At 33.3% G+C, this 19,490-nt stretch overlaps 2 protein-coding genes and 1 long non-coding RNA gene across 7 annotated transcripts; 1 reads left to right on the plus strand and 2 right to left on the minus strand.

The window, feature by feature from the left end:
• Positions 1 to 988: 988 nt before the first annotated feature.
• Positions 989 to 6,122, minus strand: LOC108564214 (mothers against decapentaplegic homolog 4). Of its 5 annotated transcripts, XM_017923170.1 has the most exons (10): positions 5,760 to 6,033; positions 5,387 to 5,710; positions 5,078 to 5,331; positions 4,669 to 5,026; positions 4,446 to 4,571; positions 2,817 to 2,948; positions 2,597 to 2,752; positions 2,294 to 2,534; positions 1,927 to 2,234; positions 989 to 1,871 (listed from the first exon to the last, which is right to left on the minus strand). In XM_017923170.1, the coding sequence occupies exons 3-10, from the start codon at positions 5,321 to 5,323 to the stop codon at positions 1,660 to 1,662; spliced, it is 1,779 nt and encodes a 592-aa protein (XP_017778659.1). In that variant the 5' UTR covers positions 5,324 to 5,331; positions 5,387 to 5,710; positions 5,760 to 6,033; the 3' UTR covers positions 989 to 1,659. The 5 variants fall into 5 exon arrangements, with proteins under 5 accessions (XP_017778659.1, XP_017778660.1, XP_017778658.1 ...); XM_017923171.1 differs by lacking the exons at positions 5,387 to 5,710; positions 5,760 to 6,033 and adding an exon at positions 6,045 to 6,122; XM_017923169.1 differs by lacking the exon at positions 5,387 to 5,710 and having other exon boundaries at positions 1,945 to 2,234.
• A 1,833-nt stretch (positions 6,123 to 7,955) lies between these two features.
• Positions 7,956 to 12,718, plus strand: LOC108564212 (AP-2 complex subunit alpha). The gene is made up of 8 exons (XM_017923167.1): positions 7,956 to 8,107; positions 8,262 to 8,362; positions 8,430 to 8,641; positions 8,706 to 9,131; positions 9,188 to 9,296; positions 9,942 to 11,649; positions 11,713 to 11,920; positions 11,985 to 12,718. Exons 2-8 carry the CDS (start codon positions 8,299 to 8,301, stop codon positions 12,060 to 12,062), a joined length of 2,805 nt encoding a protein of 934 aa, XP_017778656.1. The 5' UTR covers positions 7,956 to 8,107; positions 8,262 to 8,298; the 3' UTR covers positions 12,063 to 12,718.
• Positions 12,719 to 17,684: 4,966 nt separating this feature from the next.
• Positions 17,685 to 19,430, minus strand: LOC108564207. The gene is made up of 3 exons (XR_001891128.1): positions 19,283 to 19,430; positions 17,839 to 17,990; positions 17,685 to 17,741 (listed from the first exon to the last, which is right to left on the minus strand). It is a non-coding gene; the product is annotated as an uncharacterized LOC108564207 (long non-coding RNA).
• Between the last annotated feature and the right edge of the window lie 60 nt (positions 19,431 to 19,490).

A 19,490-nucleotide genomic window follows, 5' to 3' on the forward strand; every position in this document is an offset into this window, starting at 1 on the left:
TTTTTATGTTAATGTAATTTTTGTATTTGGAAGATTTCTTATTAATAAAATAAAAAGGTTATGATGATAACCAGATGGAAAAGGGTAATTACAAACTGTGTAATGATCGAATGGAAAATTTCAGCGACGACGAAGGATTTGCGGAGATTAGAAGTGTTAATGAACCGAATCGTCGATAAGCGAAACTTATTGAATAGAGTTATCAATTATTTAAACGCAAATTCGCCGATAACTGCAATGCAATCGTTGAATTAATCCTTAAAACATCTTCGACGTACTTTTTTGTTTTGTTATTGCAACTGTTTTTATCTTGACAATTGGCAATTATTGAATCGTTCTTCGCGTCCTTCGAAATCGTTTGTTTTGCGCCCGTGTCTCTTGCACACTCGCGCAAATATAATTGCTATACATTGATATGCAAGGACAAACAGAAGAAATACATTTTTTTTTCAGTCCTATACTTATACCTAATTGTATAGGGACATTTGCATTACAAATTGTTTAAGCTCACGTTTGCGTCGCAGCAATTTCTCTATTCCATACGCAATTGTTTCATTACTCTACAATGAATGCATGTACATCCTTTTTAGAATGATCTATTTATATCTTTTCATTATAACCCTGTGTTGAAAATTATTAGCCGATCAAAAAACATCTTATTTCTATTACAACATCCGTTCGTTTATACAGAAGAACGATTTTTTACTAGGGTGGAGATAATTCAACAACCTATCCTATATTGTTCATCATTTCTTTAAGTAATATTTATAATTTAAAGCTTTTGTCAGAATGTCCTAGGTCGATAGTTGGTTGGCCCAAATTAATTATATTTACCGATTAATCTTTTTTTTATGAAAAATTGATATTATGAACAATGAAATCTGGCTAAATATAGGTGATCTAGATGTTGGAAATATTATGATTGAAGATCAATTTGGTAGATAAACTGGTAAGACAAACAAGTAATGTTTATTATGTACAAATTATATAGTGGATATTCATATACATATATTTTTCATCATGTAAACAGTACAAAATGTCGAAGGAGTAGGCTTAATGTAGATGCCTGAATTATGATGTAATACATATTAAAACTTCACAATAACAAATATAATAAAATTTTAAATGAAACACATGAAACACTTACAAATTTGTACAGTTTTACGGTTGTTTTTTTCCACTAGGGAAATTGTGCACCATATACAAATATACTTCATTTCTTGATTTTTTTTTATAAAACGAGTACAAAGTCTTCTCTTTAAAAATATAGTATTTTGTAGCTACATGTCTATTGGTACATAAATAAAGAGAAGAAAACAAGAGAAACTTATATAAAGCATAACAACTTAACAGTTACGAAAAAAAAAAATAATAAAATTAGAACTAAAACAAATATTGTTACCGTGTATTGTGTTCGCGATGGTCATCGACAGAACGTTTCAATATTATCTAATATAATTTCCTTAATAAGTAGAAGAACAAAAATAATAATCAGAGCACTAAATCAAAATAGAAACAACATAAATTGGCCTAAAGGTGTGCCTTACTCTCAAGATTGAATTGCGTTTTTTCTCGATAAGTTACATTGCAAGATGATTCCGGCGATATAACTCTCATACTTATGCTGAACGCATTCAAAACAAAGTGTATGTATTATAGTTATTCAATGCCGCGCGGACCATCAATGGGCATGGTATGTAGAACCTCATCGAGCAATTGCAGAGCTCTGTGCAAATGAACTTCAATCCAGCAAGGTGTCTCCTTGATAGACTGACGCGGATAGTCAGGACCCCAACCCTTGACGAAACTCAAACGAAGAATGCAGAGTCGTCGCAGATCGTCTACACCTATGCCAGTAGCAGCAGATAAACCTACAACAAATAAACATAAGAGAACCATTTTATTACGTATACAAGAGTTTCGTACTTATAGCAGGTGCAATACCTCCCACGGCATGTGGTCCAGGTATGTGTCCTGCAACTGCGGCAGCTTGTGCAGCGGCAGCGGCTTGTGCCGTGGCTGCTTGGGTAGTCATCTGACCATGGCACTGTCTAAGGTCAAATACTTTTATGTAGGCAGCTGGGTATATCTTGTGGACAGCATCCCCAGGTGCCCTACCTGCTTCCCTATCCAAGTAGTAACTCTGCACGAAGACTGAATGGTCACTTATACATCTAAGCCACACATCACCTTCGCCTCTCAAATCTAATTGCACGCCTTTGCCAATGTGGAGTCTAAAAATATACATCGCATTGTATTCTTTTAATAGCAATAGTGTAGTTTATAATCTAACCTGGCCTTCTCGCTTTGATCTGTACGATGGACATTGCTTAGAGCGCCAAGGCAAAACCTATTGCCGCCGCTGGGATCTACATAGCCATCGATGGTAACATTCGGACAACTCGAAGATACCTTGAATGTCTCGCCTACCTGAGTATCTAACTCAAAGTAGGCTACTGAACACCAGTACTCCGGAGCTGGCTGTGCTGATAACAAGCAGACGTCGTTAATTTGATTGTTTGTATTGTGATTCCCTGCAAGAATTCAATTCGATAATTCAATGAACAAGCAATAAAAATATTAAATAACTCCCTACAGTACGTATTGTGATGTCTTGTGTCTGGGGGCTGCATTGATTGTGTATAGGTCAATGTAGCCATAGGTTGAGTACCCTGACCGCTATTCTTATTCGCCGACTGACTTGAGAAACCGTTTTGCTGTAGAAGGGGAGAAACGGGAGAACTATTCCCACCTAGAAATGAATGAATGTTTGCGACTTAATATATGACCGGTGTTAGAAATACCCCATGACTCACCAATATTATCAGTTACATTGGAATTAATGTGAAGGGGTGTACCGGGATTCCCAGTTGGTTGTTGCTGGGGTAACGAACCTGACGGCACCTGCGGCTGCAGGTTGTGTTGGTGCACCGGGACAGAGACAGGTGCTAGAAAACAACCGCAAAGGGTTAGTTTGTATCTGGAGTATAGCCGGTCTCTATCCGAAATGGATAAGCGTAGGTCAGTACACGATGAATGTGGGTCGGTCGGGTCGATGCAGGTCAACCATACAGTTCTTAAGGATCGTTTCTTGTATACATCGATCTCAACTGCCACCAATTACCATGTCGTTCATAAAAGGTTAATGTGATCACAAAACGCTCCTGTTTACCATATATGCCGCGCAATCATCATTAGCGCAATAAAGTCCACGTTATACGCAAGAATTCTACAAGCTACAACTCTAAATATTCGATTCTACACCAAAAACTATTAATACTACTACAATCTCTAAAAATTACATTGAATTGACAACAATTTTATCAACTTCGGATCAAAACGTTTTGAAAGGTAAATAAAGTTTGTTTTTGCTTCAACATTTATTTTTTAACTTAGCAATATATTTTAGATATCACAAGCAATTCTAAATCTTTATACTATTCAGCTATTTCATGCTTCTTCGCTTTAGTTTTATTTTCTACCATAATAAATAATTTAATTTTATAATTTGATATAATAATGACAATTGAAAATAATCTAAATTTTAATTGAGCAAATTAATAATAAATTTTAAAAAACAAACATTGTGTACTAAATAGAATAAGTTTGTATACATAAATGGTTTTTTACATTCAAGTCTCTTTTTATGCGCTTTACAAGTCCGGGATATTGGCGTATACCCGCACTATCCGAGGTATTACATTACTTATGTAAAAGAAAGAGAATCATTTCTGTCGACAATTTATTATTGTTTCTAATTTAAGTTTCCTTTGCTCCACTGACATTTAGAACCGAATCTGGCACTGTGCGAAGTGCGAAAATTTAGCCAACGCGAATTAAAAAAAGAAGAAGTTATTGCTTTATTTAATTTTTTTAAAAGCAAAATCACTTACTATAAACTGGCTTGTTTTTTTGTCTTCCGTTCACCAACAATGCTTTCGAACGATTGAATTAATATTCGATAGAAATACCGAGTCTGAATGTGAAGCAATAGATCTCTACTAATATTTGAGCTGATATAGATTTAGTATGCTTTGTTCTATTGAAAATATAAATGTTCTAATAAATGATTCATTGTTTTTGTAATTAACATTAATTTTTATATTAGATATTGCAATTTAACAACTGCTTCAACTTCTGTATTTATATTTTAATTAAACTGATTAAGTTTTTTAAAGGATTGACAGTTATAACTTAAAAGCGAATTGCGATTTTCATTAATTTAAATTTAAAATTTATACTCTACTCAGAATATATATGGAGACAATAATTTCGGATGTTGAATACTAAGTGGCAATTAACATAGCAATGGACTGCAGTAGTTATATTTACTTGCAATAATAAACAATTTATTTACTTCGTTAGTATATTATTCTAATATTAAATAGCAAAATAAAATAAAAGTAGGGGTTGAAATGGATAAAAAATAAAAACATAAAGCTTACTAATATGATGCATTCGAGATGGTATCCAATTACTTCTTTGACAGGCATCTTGCCCTGTTTCCAATTTGGGGACAGTTGATGGTCCCAAAACTGATCTATTATTTGCATTATATAAACTTGGGTCACCTAATAACCATGCATAATAGAAATAATGAAAAAAAATTAAAAGTGATAAAAAAAAATAATAAGGGAGTGGAATTTATATATTTAATATAGGACTTACCAGCCTGAGGGGACTGTAATGTTGTTATATTGAAGTTCTGCTGTGGGGGATGATGTTGGATGGTCTGTGTAACACCTAGTTCACCATCCACATCCATGCTGTTTCCAGCAACTGGGCCTCCAGCAGTGTATTCATCTTTTACCAATCGAGAGGGTCCTGACTGAATAGTCAAGCCTGAGAGATCTATACCAGGTGACACAACCCTCTCATAATGATAAGGATTAACACAAACAGAATCACACTTCAAATCAAATGCAAATGTGCAATATTTAACGTGTTTCAGTTCATTCTTGTGGAGATCAGGCCAACGCCAAATGCGAGCGTATATAACGTGAGGAAATCCTTTTCGACCTGCAACCTAAACTTAGCACATTGAAATTGATGTATTGCTTGGAGTGACATTAATTACTTGTAATCGGCCATCAAGTGTCCTCTGTATTGTTACACATTTACTCGGGTGTGATCCATTCGTTGTAATAGCAGTAATCAAGGAATCTAATTCATCCCGTTTCTCTTTCAATTTCTTTACTAACGATTCAATCGCCCTCTTAGCAAAACTTTCACTCTCACCACCCTGACGATGGCACATGAGACTGTGGACTATACTGAGGCATGCATCTGCTGAGGTCGGGGCATTCGTTGTTAACCCAGACATGTCACGAACTAAAAAATTATTGTAGCAAGTTTATAATACAATGTCAAGTGTATGAGGAGTTACCTATTTATTGTTTATTTAGTTTTTAATTTTTGTTTTTACTGTTTTTTTGTTTATTAATTTTATATTGTTAATAATATTTCAAATTCTTTTCAGTAGTGGGAGGTAAGTGAACATTGTCTTTGTTGACTTTCAATTTTTTTTAGAACAGTGTGTTTATATTCTGGTCTAGTCTCTTGGAGTATCTTTTATGTACTAGCCACTAGCTTATTAAACATAAATAAATATAGCATACTGGGTTTCTAAGCAATAAGCACGCAAAACTTGAACCCCCACCACACTATAAATATATCATTCTAATCAATAATAGGTTGTTTTATTTATACACTGAAAGAAAATGGGATAAAACAAAACTAAATAACAAACGGATATTCACCTTCTTGCGTCGGCACTCCCGTATAAAGATTGCCGGTGTATGAGATGCCGACCATTATTGAAAACGAAAACTGATCTGTATTTCTAAGCAAAATCAAGACTATTTGATATTTGCCATTTGCATTTAACGAGCAGCAGAAGCTGGCGATGGAACACAACGGGTATGCAAGGGGGGAACAACTCGCATGTTAATCCTGAATAGTTCTACCTACACCACTAAGCGGCGTTCCAACAATTTAGGTATCTGCAACCTCCGCTACACCTAGCAACCTCAACACCTACCTACCTAAAGTTCACTGCACAACCTCCAACAACCTCTACCACCATTACCGAATCACTACTCTTCAAATTGCTTCACATGCCAACCCTATGTATCATTATTATTATTCCTATCGCAGCCACTTATTGATTTTCCTCCATCACTTAGGCAACCCAAAGCTCTCATCCAACTTCTTTGGCTATTTAAATTAAATACTATCCGAGCAAACTGTAGGTCTTCTTAAAGACAAAATAGAGAAGAACTGGTTCTTGAAGGACAAAAAGATGTAATTTGTTAAATCACAGTAATTCCAATACATGATCTTCTTAAGCTTAACAAAAAATTAAACTACATTTGAAATTAATTCCTTAAAATCAATGATCAACTCATTTGTAATTAGTACTAAATTGTATCTTAATATATAAAGGTTTCTTAAAATAAATTGACATACATAATTATGTACATAAACATTTGAAATATTGCCAATTCACTTAATACATGTTAATTTTAAAGCTACCAGTAAATAAAAATTGAAATATTTAGTACATAGTAATAGAAGTACTTAAACATATAATAAAGTAACAGGACAAAACGAGTGAGATTGTATATCAACAAAAAGTGAATTTAAACCAATTCAGATGCAATTTATCAATTGGAAGCATTAAATGAATGATCGTTTGGTTGCCTGATAGCAATCTGGCTCAATCTTCTTAAATTGCATCTATTTGTTTAATATGGTCCATTCACATAATTATTTAATTAAATAAAATCCTCTTGATTTTTTATGCACAAAATACATCGTGTTATTATATAATAGCACACACATGCCAGCAAATGCATTGCTTTACTTCCTCTGTCAGTACATATAGATTATTTAATATAAGGATACAAAATTTGTAGTAATCATCTATTCAAAAGCGTATATATATATATATTTATTTATCAGTGTTATAATTGAGATTCATCTGTATTTTAATATTAATGGAACAGGGACTAGTCTTGTATTGATTTCGTCCTTATATCCGAGATACAGAGCATTTCTTTAAATTTATCTTCATGTCTTGACATCATTTTACAACAACAGGAAATATATAGAAGCGGATGCATTTGGTTGTGATTGTTGTCCTAGATATCTGAATAAAAACCCTTAGTCCAAACTACAGCATAATAGCAATCTTATTATATTATTCTCAAAAATTAAAAAAGAAGATCTAAATATGTGTAAAAAGCAATGATTTAGGCTAAGTAATATAAGAAGGGTGGATTTTTAATATGATGAGATTCTATTAAATTAGAATCAATAATCATATGGTTCAAAGACGTAAACTGGTTGGATACCGTTTCCATGGCAGTTGTAACTACGAGTTATATACAGACCCTTAATTGTAAGGGCATTGACTTTATGTCGTAATAGAAACCGGTTTTTGTTTTGAATGAAAACGTGAACAGGTATATTGTAAAGGCTAGTAGGATATCATGAAACGTAAAATGTATTCCGAGAAAATCCATTTAGTTTGTTTATTTTGGTTGCATCTAATTTACAAGAAGCTTGACCTAGGTACGACATCTATCGAAAACTACGAGAAGTCATTGATCAATTTATTATACAATGCTTATTCAAATGTGTTAGGCCTGTAATGAACGTTAATTCATTCAATCAGTTATGAATTAACATCGAAGTTTAATTAATGTTGTAATATGTTTATCAGTTTTGAGTCATAAATTGTGATTATTTTTTTGGTAGTACTAAGTAATACTTAGTTTAGTTTGAGAATGTTCTTGTTTTTAAATGAAATATTAATGTTTTTGTATTGTTTTTTATGGGATAGGAAGGAAAAGTAGAGTTATTTGTAGGTAATTTCTTGGTATAAATGCATAAATGTTTGCGTGTTATTGAAGACAGTTATTGTCTTTACCGACTTATGACATGACACCGGCTGAATTGCAGCTGGCAGCGCCGCGTTCAGTCCTGTCACTATTGTCAGTCGCAGTGTAGTATAATTTGTAAATAGGGTGTTGGAGTTTTAACCCTGAGTTTCCTTATCCTCGCATTGCACCAAGGCTTCAAACACCCCCAGCAGTCAAATAAGGTAAGCAGGGGATGTCCAGCGGTCTAATTAGAATCGAAAAACAAGTGCAATTGTCCATTGGACCATTTTAGGGGGAGGGTCATTGATGACCTTTTCATAAATCCCAATCAAAAGGGTTGAAATGAGGTCAATCAAATTAAAGTATTCCAATTAGATTTTAGGGTAGTGAAAGTATCTGGCAGCCCTTGAAAATGCCAGCTGTGCGAGGAGATGGAATGCGTGGCCTGGCGGTCTTCATATCTGATATCAGGAACTGTAAGTCAAACCAATCAATCCACCCACTCAATGTTTTATGAAAAAAAATATTTGTCATTCAATTTAGGCAAGAGTAAAGAGGCTGAGATCAAGCGCATTAACAAGGAACTGGCCAACATTCGTGGCAAGTTCAAAGGAGACAAAACACTTGATGGTTACCAAAAGAAGAAGTATGTGTGCAAACTGCTCTTCATCTTCCTGCTTGGACATGACATCGATTTTGGCCACATGGAGGCAGTGAATTTGCTTTCATCAAATAAATACTCTGAAAAACAAATTGTGAGTAAACCAGAGATTGTGACTTGTCAACACACACTTTCTTATCAATGAAAATATTTTGCAGGGTTATCTGTTTATATCTGTCTTAGTAAATACAAACAGTGAATTAATCAAACTTATTATACAAAGCATAAAGAATGATTTGGCGTCGAGGAATCCAATTCACGTTAACCTGGCTTTACAATGTATTGCAAATATCGGTAGCCGGGAAATGGCTGAGGCTTTCGGTAATGAAATACCAAAGCTTCTTGTTTCTGGAGATACCATGGACGTGGTCAAGCAGAGCGCCGCGCTGTGTCTTCTGCGGTTGTTCAGGACATCCCAAGAGATCATCCCTGGAGGCGAATGGACATCCAGGATCATCCACCTATTGAACGACCAGCATATGGGTGTAGTCACTGCTGCCACAAGTCTGATAGATGCTCTAGTTAAGAAGAACCCAGATGAATACAAAGGATGCGTTTCTCTAGCAGTCAGCAGATTGAGTAGAGTAAGTTAATAAAAGCATCTTCATTTTACATATCTAAATTTATACATTATACACAGATTGTAACTGCAAGTTATACTGATCTTCAAGATTACACTTACTATTTTGTACCAGCTCCTTGGCTATCTGTAAAATTACTTCGTTTGCTTCAAAATTACACTCCACCAGGTAATTATTATTTATTTTAACTACTTTACGTATTTTCATTGTCAATAGAATTTCGAGCTTTAATTGTATGTAAATTCATATTAACATTCTTATAAGGACTACGAAAATAACAGTAATTTCATATTAGAATATTAAAAAATATTCCTTAACGCTTCAATCCTCAACAAATTTCCACTAAAAGTATATAAATCCAATTAGAAAATTCTTGTTATTTTAAATTGAATAATATGAATCAATAATAAGAACATAAGTTCTTGTAAATCGCATTAATAACCCACCTGATGCATATTAGCGTGATTGCGTGTTATTAAGAAAACTAACGTTGTGTAACGATTAAAAATGTAATCATTTTATTTGAGCAGAAACATGTTTCTTTTAAAACGTTTTTCATTTCATAGATTAATTTTAATTACCGTTTTTCGCAAATCTATTACTTGTTAAATTGTTTATAGCATCAAAGAAAAAAATCTGATTATTAGATTTTACAACATAAATTTAGTAAATGTAATTATTTTTTTGATTATATGCTTATATTTGAATGAGTAATTAATTCAGACTGTAAGATAAACATCAGACACTTTTTCTAGAGTTAATTAGATTAAATATTGGTGAGATTATAACGAAAGATCTGTTTTTGTTCTGCAGCTGAGGATCCTGGCGTTAGGGGCAGATTGAATGAATGTTTAGAGACAATATTGAATAAAGCTCAAGAGCCACCAAAATCGAAGAAAGTTCAGCATTCAAATGCAAAGAATGCAGTGCTTTTCGAAGCTATAAGTTTAATAATTCACAATGACAGTGAACCGAATTTACTAGTTAGAGCGTGCAACCAGCTCGGACAGTTCTTAAGTAACAGGGAAACCAATCTCAGATATTTAGCGCTGGAGTCGATGTGCCACTTGGCCACGTCGGAATTTTCGCATGAGGCCGTTAAGAAACATCAGGAGGTGGTGATTCTATCCATGAAAATGGAGAAGGATGTCTCCGTGCGTCAGCAGGCTGTAGATTTGCTGTACGCTATGTGTGATAAGAGTAATGCCGAGGAGATTGTTCAAGAAATGCTAAATTATTTGGAGACAGCGGACTATTCGATAAGGGAAGAAATGGTCCTGAAGGTAGCCATCCTGGCTGAAAAGTACGCTACTGATTATACATGGTATGTGGACGTAATATTGAACTTGATCAGAATAGCAGGTGATTACGTATCCGAAGAAGTTTGGTACAGAGTTATCCAAATTGTTATCAATAGGGACGAGGTACAAGGGTATGCTGCCAAAACAGTATTTGAAGCTTTACAGGCTCCAGCATGCCATGAGAACATGGTCAAAGTGGGTGGTTACATCCTTGGGGAATTCGGCAATTTGATTGCCGGCGATCATAGGTCGTCCCCATCTGTACAGTTCCAATTGCTACATTCTAAGTATCATCTATGTTCACCAATGACTCGCGCACTTCTACTTTCCACCTACATCAAATTTATCAACTTGTTCCCTGAAATACGCACACATGTACAGGAAGTGTTCAAACAGCATAGCAATCTGAGATCAGCGGATGCCGAGTTGCAACAACGTGCTTCGGAATATTTGCAGCTTAGCATTATCGCAAGTTCTGATGTACTCGCTACTGTTTTGGAGGAGATGCCGGCATTCCCAGAGAGGGAAAGTTCCATATTGGCGGTGCTGAAGAAGAAGAAACCTGGACGGGTACCAGAGAACGAAATCAAAGAAGGCAAGAGCCCAACACCAGTTACTAATCACAACAATGAAACCACAAACAGCAACAATGCAGTATCCAGCGATTTGTTGGGCTTGTCTACACCTCCAATTGCTCAACCAGGCAATACCGGTGTTCTCCTGGATGTTCTTGGTGACATATACGGAGGGAAGCCCAATAACTCGACTCCAACTTCAACTACGAGTAACATGTACAATCCTAAAAAGTTTGTATGCAAGAACAACGGGGTTCTCTTTGAGAATGATTTGATTCAGATAGGTGTCAAGAGCGAGTTTCGACAAAACTTGGGACGCCTTGGACTCTTCTATGGTAACAAAACAACCATGCCATTACACAACTTCGTACCAAGTTTGCTTTGGTCGGAGGATCAATCTTCCAAACTAAGCATGCAGATGAAACCCGTGGAGCCGACCTTAGAAGCTGGCGCCCAAATCCAACAGATGCTTAATGCTGAATGTATCGACTATTACACGGACGCACCTTCCTTAGTCATCACATTTGTTTACAACAATATGCCACAGAAATTTACTTTGAAACTTCCTTTGACGATCAATAAATTTTTCGAACCTACTGAGATGAATGGAGAGTCGTTCTTCGCCCGTTGGAAGAATCTCGGCAGGTATACTTTTTGACAAACCTGATTGGAATTCAGTATTTAAAAAGAAACAACATTACATTACAGTACAAATCAACAAAGATCCCAGAAGATCTTTAAAGCTTCAACGCCTATGGATCTTCAGGCAGCAAGAACCAAGATCATGGGTTTCGGTATGCAACTTCTGGATGGCATCGATCCGAATCCTGATAACTTCGTCTGCGCCGGTATTATTCATATGCGTGCATTACAAGTCGGCTGCTTATTACGCTTGGAACCAAATAGAAATGCTCAGGTAAGTTCTACAACGAATAATATACTTAGAACCTTATCTAAAACAAATGATTTATTTTTTGCAGATGTATAGATTAACTGTTCGTTCAAGCAAAGAACCCGTTTCTGTTGAAGTGTGTGATCTCTTGGCTGATCAATTCTAATTTTCTGTTCATTTTTGTTTTCCTTCCTTCTATATTAATTAAACAATTTTGTTACAAATGATAGGGTGCATTCCAAATAAAAAAAAAAGAAGAGAAACACTGAACTTACGCACTTGCCCGGAATGGAATCAGACATAGGTGTGCTCGTAGCTTCCTAATAATGCAAATAGCTTGATAGATCAAACAATAAAAAAATAATTACGATTGAATGAATCGAGACAATATTCAAATTTTTAATTACGACGTCCCTCCTAGATGATCAAACCATGTCTACAACTGGATGTATATTGCATATATTAATTTGTATTGAATCGAAGAAAAAAAAAACTATTAAGGGATTGTTATGTAAAATGGTATATATTGAAAAGTTTAGTTTAGGATAATTACAGAAGTCTTGTAAGCTAAAGGCCAGAATAGAATAGGTTGACTTGTATGAAAAGAGGTTCATATTTTTGAAAGGGTTCAACTGCGCTCGCGTTACCCCCGCGAGTTCTATATATCTATATAGAATTGATTCTTGTATTTCCATGTTAGTGTATTCACTCAACTTCAACCTCTGTCTTCTGTGAACGGATATTTAATCTCGAAACGCAAATTGTATTACTGTGAGAGTACCATAAGTGTTAGTACACGTTACAAATTATTGAAATGAAAAATTTGAAAAAAAAAATCATGAATCCTAGCGTTAAGGAAATATATTATTATTATTATTATTTGTATATGTTGATATGTATAAACTAAGTAAATGCTTACAACATAATGTAGCACTATCTATATGTGTATTGTCTAAACAATTCCAAAATACTTATATATATATAAAAAAAAAATCATTGAATGTTTTTTTGATTTTTGTTTGTTTTCTTTTTCTTCTGTTTTTATTATTATCCGTTTTCTTTTATTTTTAACTGTATGTTTTATTAATATTTTTAACGATGATGAAAATATGCAAAAAAAAAAATAATTATCTGTGTAAGTTATACATGAACAGTACATGCTAATTTGTGTAATATACAAAATATCGAAAATTAATTAAAAAATGTCTATTAATTGTTGTTTTTTTTTTAAGTTGATAAACTTTTGTTACCATTTTTTTAATTTCCCGACTAATAAATTATTTTGATTGAATTTTCCTCACTTTTTCTTGGACCTATAGTTTGTTACGTGGCAACATAATTTTCGTGCATGACGTGCTCTGCGACGCGTGTCTTAGCTTTCCCAGCACTGCTATAAACTTGATACTTTCGTAAAGATATCAAATTCATTCAAAATCTACGGAGAATTAAAAGTGAATAGGATTTTCTTAAACATCGCTGTTTTGTTAAGATCCGACGAGTTTTTTTTACTTAATTACAAGAAAGTTACGTAACTCTTGTTGCATTTCATGATTGCGTAAGATGAGTGACACCCTTACGCACCTTTTTATAAAACAAAAGCAATAAGTTTCGATCGATACAAACAGAATAATTGGAGATGAAAAGCGATGCGTTCTCGAGCGACTGTTGCTAATACTAATTAGGTATTATTGATTAGGTATTAGGTGTAATTGAGAAATATAATAAGAAGAAGCAAAAATAAGCAAAATACCCTTGATATCCGAGATCTGTTTGTTGAAAAATTGTGGATGTTATTTAATGAAGAAAGCAGAGAGAACAATGCGAAAAAAATATGGAAATATGAAAATCAATGAGGTTCAGCATATGGACCCTTTAGCCAAGTACATGGACAATGACATTGTTAAGGATAGCAGCAGATTCACAGTAAAAGGAAATAGTGAAATCGCAGAGCATCAATATACTACTGAAGTTAACCTGGAAGAAGACAGCCAACCAACAAATTAAAAATCATAATGGTAAACTATCCACCGGGAAAGATTACCTACCTAATGTCAACCGCGATCTTAAATTTACTTAATGTTCACATTGATGAACAGATTGTAAATAAAATTACACGACATAAACAAAATATAATTAAATAAAGATAATGATAATGCATATTATTTATTTTATTTTATCTGATTTTTTTTTTTGCAGTTTTGAAATTATTTATATAAAGGTACAATTCTCATAATATATTTACTACAATGATTGATTATAGCAGAGATTCATATTGCATCAATTATAAAATTTTAGTAAATCGATTCGTCCGGTGCTAAATAATATTGTAAAATTTTTCATTAGGTTAGGTGATAGGTTAATTATTTATATTAAGAATTAAATTAAAATGCTTGATTTTGATATGTTATAGTAGATGTACTGACCAAACCATAATGCCGGCAATTAGCTCCTTAGAAAGGTTGTAGTTTTGTCTTTAATTTGCGTATTGGATTGTTTAGTTAAATAAATGGTAATTATTCATATATATTAGAAAATTTGAATTTACTGATTTTTAATTCTTTCGCTCTCGTTTGCTATAAACTACATTAGTTTTGGTCAATTAATAAGAAAGTTATTAAGCTTTAATGAGTTGGCGGTTTTCGCGAATCAAGTCGAATCTCGAAAATGCCAGAAAATTGGGATTTGTACCAGGAGACTAGGAGTGCGAGGAGGTATCTGAGCTCCTAGCATCGGTCGTTCCTGATTGGTTGTAATTTGAATATTTGAATTTTACATTTGGGTGAATGAGCGAATTGTTATGTTACATACAACATAAACTGCAGCTAACTAGGGACAATTCTCAAATCTTTTACATAAAACAGTGTCTTCATATAAGAATGTGCACTCATAAGGTAAGTATTCAACAATCATCGGTTCAATTGTTATTATTTTAGGTAGAGCTGATAAAAACATGCCCCTAATATATAGTTGACGACCTTATGACCCCAGAAAGAGAAAGGCATTCTTTACTAGCAGTTTTCATATGCAAATAGTGGAAATTTTATCTACTGAATATAACCAAAAATATTACTTTATTAAGGAGATGGATAACAACTATCAACCATATACCACCCATGATTCTATTTCTTCCTACATGATCCTTAGAGACTAGAAAACATTTCTGAATTTCGAAGACGTTATTTCCCCAACTCATTTGTAAAAATGTTTGTTAATCAATTACGAGGACACTATTGCAGCTACAAATTAACATTTGAACTCATTTTAATCCATGTATATTCAAGATCAACATCCATTTATAACATTTTTCTGGGAGCTCCAGTTTACTAAAATACAGATCATTATCCAAGTCGTAGTTTTCCTATTTGTTTTTCAAAGTGTATGTGTATGTTTGCTTGCAGACTGTTTCCTGAATATTTCGAAAGATGTCTCTGCTTAGCAGCTAATATTATATTTACGCTTATTTGAATCTAGGTATATTCATGATCAACATCCATTTATAACATTGATGTTGACGTATACAAAGCAATTCTTAAGTTTATAAAAACATCTAACGCCTCCATATGATTTTAATTTGTTAACGTTTCTAATTTACACCCTTCCGAGGTCTCTCCAAGAACCTATGTACTGAACCGCTGGGAGCCCGGTTCTAAACACGTTATATATTTATGTTCGATTCGTAATCTTTCTTGTCTTTACCTGTCTTGCCGTATCTCTCTTATATGTATATATTTCATTGAAGTTAGTCTAAGTTTGATTTAATAGTTATATTTTTGATTTTGTTAGATGAAGTTGTTAATTTTAATTATTTGTGTTGAAGAAGGAAGTTCAAGATCAACATTAATTTCTAACATTTTTCTGGGAGCTAATTTTTACGAAAATACAGGCCATTTTTGAAGACGCTATTTTCCCAACTCATTTGTGAAATAACAAATTTTGTTAATCAATTATGAGGACACCATTGCAACTACAAATTAAAATTTGCGCTTATTTTAATTCGTGTATACTCAAGATCAACTTCCATTTATAACATTCTGCTGGGAACTCATGGTTACGAAAATACAGGCCATTTTTGAAGACGCTATTTTCCCAAATCATTTGTGAAATACCAAAGTTTGTTAATCAATTACGACGACACCATTGCAGCTACAAACTAACATTTACATTCATTTTAATACGTGTATGTTTTTGAAAAAGAACGTGTATGTTTTGGAAAAGAACGTTTTTGAAAATGGCCTGTATTTTTGTAAGCACTTCCATAAAGAAGAATGTTGAATATGAATGTTGATCTAAAATATACAGAGATTAAAATAAATGAAAATATTGATTAATAGTTATATAAAATACGTTTAGCCTTTTTCTGGGAATTTGTTGAAAATAAAATTTTTTGTTTTTCCAGTATTTTTAATGCATCTAGCATTCAAAAATGTTTTCCAGTCTCTAAGGATCATGTACGAAGCAACAATAGAATCATGGGTGCTATAGGGTTTATAGTTGTTATCCATCTCCTTAATGAAGTAATATTGATGGTTACATTCAGCAGTTAAGATTTCCACTATTTGTAAATGAAACCTGCTAGTAAAGAATGCTTTCCAATTTCTGGGGAACTTGAAATCATCAATTATACATTAGAGGCATGTTGCTATCAGCTCCACCTAAAATAATAATAATTGTTCTGATGATTTTTGACTACCTACTTTATGTCTATTAACAATAAATGCATTCTTATATGAAGACACTGTTTTATGTAAAATATTTTAAGAATTGTCCCTAATTCTGCAGTATCTGTTGTATGTTTCTGAAGCCAAAAAACTTTAGTGATCGATGGTTGTTGACATGTTCCACTAGTACTTGCCCGAAGTGAAATATGAAGTTCAGAGAAAGGTTTTCCATCCAAAGAAATAGAAGAAGGAAGCAATGGAGCATGTTGTTCATTAAGTTTGAATTAAGGACAATGTAGAATAAAGAAGAAATTCAATAAATACCTTTAAATTTAACTTGCGACAATAGCTGTCAGTGTGACAGTGTTTCAGATACCTCCTCGCACTCCTAGTCTTCTGGTAGAAATCCCAATTTTATGGCATTTTCGAGATTTGATGGACTTGCTTTTTGATTCGCAAAAACCGCCAATTCATTAAAGCTTAATAACTTTCTTATTAATTGACCAAAACTAATTTATTTTATATCAAACGAAAGCAAAATAATTAATTTTTACCACAGTTCTTTAAAAATTTCAAATATATATATGAATATAACCATTTATTTAACTATTTTTTTCAATTTGCTGCAATACCTTCACGTTTCTTAAATTATTCGATTACCACTCTTGGTAATTAAACAATCTAATACGTAAATTAAAGCCAAAACTACAACCTTTCCAATGAATTAACTGCGGTCATTGTGTTTTGGTCAGTACATCTACTATCAGTTATCAAAATTAAGCATTTTAATTTCATTCTCAATTCAATTTGCGAGATAATTACATCATCGACCACACAGTTTAAAGCTGAATACCTCTTTCCAACGAAACTATTGGTATCTTCGTGCTGTCGTCGAGTCGTCTGCTATGAGCTGCAGAAATTGAACAAAAAATGAATTGAATGAATTTATTTTTGAAATCGTTGATGCATAGAAAAAAAAAAGTTTTTCGTTAATAACTCGAAAACTAATGAACTTTTTTATGATTTTATTTCATAATCAGGTGCATGCAAGCGTTGCGCAACATTTTATGTAACAAAAGTTACTTATCGTTTTGTAAGTAACAGAGAAACCACGTATTTTCATTTTTTTCCAGTTTTTCGTTAATTTCTCGACATCTTCGGGCTGTGGTCGAGTCGCCTGATATAAGCTGTAGAAATCGTTGATGAATAGAAAAAAAAGTTTTTCGTTAATAACTCGAAAACTAATAAACTATTTTATGATTTTAATTAACATTCTATACGTACCAGAGAAACGACGTTTTTTTTCAGTTTATTGATTTTCTCGATAACCCCTTAAGATAATTACATCATCGACCAGTCGTATGAAAATTGAATGTCTATCTTTTAGAACGGGCTAACTTACATCTTCGTGATGGCGTAGAGTCGCCTGCTGTGAGCTGTAGAAATTGATAAAAACAGAGAAAAGACGTTTTATTTTCAGGGTTTACAACACCTTAAGTTAATTACATCATCGACCAATCGTATGAAAGCTAAATGCCTCTCCAATGCGAATACATACATAGTCGCCTGCTATGAGTTTTAGAATTTGTAAAAAAAGTGAATAGGATTTACTTAAATACCGATTTTTGTTAATAACTCGAAAAGCAATAAACTTTTGTTGCGTCCATCTTACGTAATTATGAATGAAACTTTTTATGCAACTATGGTTATGTAATGTTCGCTGCGTAACAGGGTATAGACGACTTTAGCGATATTTTCAGTTTTTCTTGAATTTATCGAGATAATCCCCTCAAGATAATTACATGATTGACCACACATTTGAAAGCTGAATACCTCACCTTTCCAATGAGTCAACGTACTGTCGACGAGTTGCTTGCTATGAGCTGTAGAAATTGAAAGAAAAGTAAATTGAATGAATGGATAGTTAATAACTCGAAAACCCCTAAATATAATTACATCATCGACAACTTGTATGCAAACAGAATGTCTCGCCTTTGAAACAAGCCTACTTTCATACTCGTGCTGTCATTGAGTCACCTGATATGAGATGTAGAAATTGAAAAAACAGAGAAATGACGTTTTTTTTAGTTTTTACAGTTTTTTGAGAATTTCTCCACATCCCCTTAAGATAATTACATCATCGACAACTCGTATGAATGCTGAATATCTCACCATTCCAACGAGTCAAATTACATGTTTGTACTGTCGCCTGCTATGAGCTGTAGAAATTGAAAAAATAGAGAAATGACGTTTTTTTTAATAGTTGCGCATCACTTTACGTGACAAAAGTTACTTAACATTCTTTACGTAACGGAGAAACGACGTTTTTTCGATTTTTTTTAATTTCTTGACAACCCCTTAAGATAATTACATCATAGACAACTCATATGAAAGCTGAATATCTCACCTTTCCAACGAAACTATAGGCATCTTCGTGCTGTAGTGTAGTGATTTTCAAACTTTTTGGTCTGCGACTCCCTTTTGGACATAAAAAGTTTCTGCCAAAGTTTCTGTGTCATTAATTTTTTGCAACCCCCAAATATTTTCACACTTTGAGAATCACTGATTTAAGCTATATTTTAAAATTATACTTATTTTAGGTTAATATTATTTTTTCGGGAAAGAAGTTCTTGGTCGATTGTCTTTTGGGTCAAATAATAAAATTTTGTAAATAAATAAATATTGTACTTTTTATGTTGATGTAAATAAATAACGAAAAATTTCTTACCAAATGTATACAAGTATATGTGATTTTGTTGCTAGGTATGATGTTTCTGGCACATGTATTATTTGAATAAAATTTATCAATGAAATGATAAAGAATAGTTGTAGTAAGCGTTTTGTTGATCCATGAACGTCATGTGAGGTGCAAAAATCAAATGATTGCAATGAAATAGATTTGCGTATGTTTGATAATTTAATGAATTTTGCTGAAA

The sequence above is a fragment of the Nicrophorus vespilloides genome, unplaced genomic scaffold (genome assembly GCF_001412225.1).
Source record: "Nicrophorus vespilloides isolate i.1.1-1 unplaced genomic scaffold, Nicve_v1.0, whole genome shotgun sequence".
NCBI lineage: Eukaryota > Metazoa > Arthropoda > Insecta > Coleoptera > Silphidae > Nicrophorus > Nicrophorus vespilloides.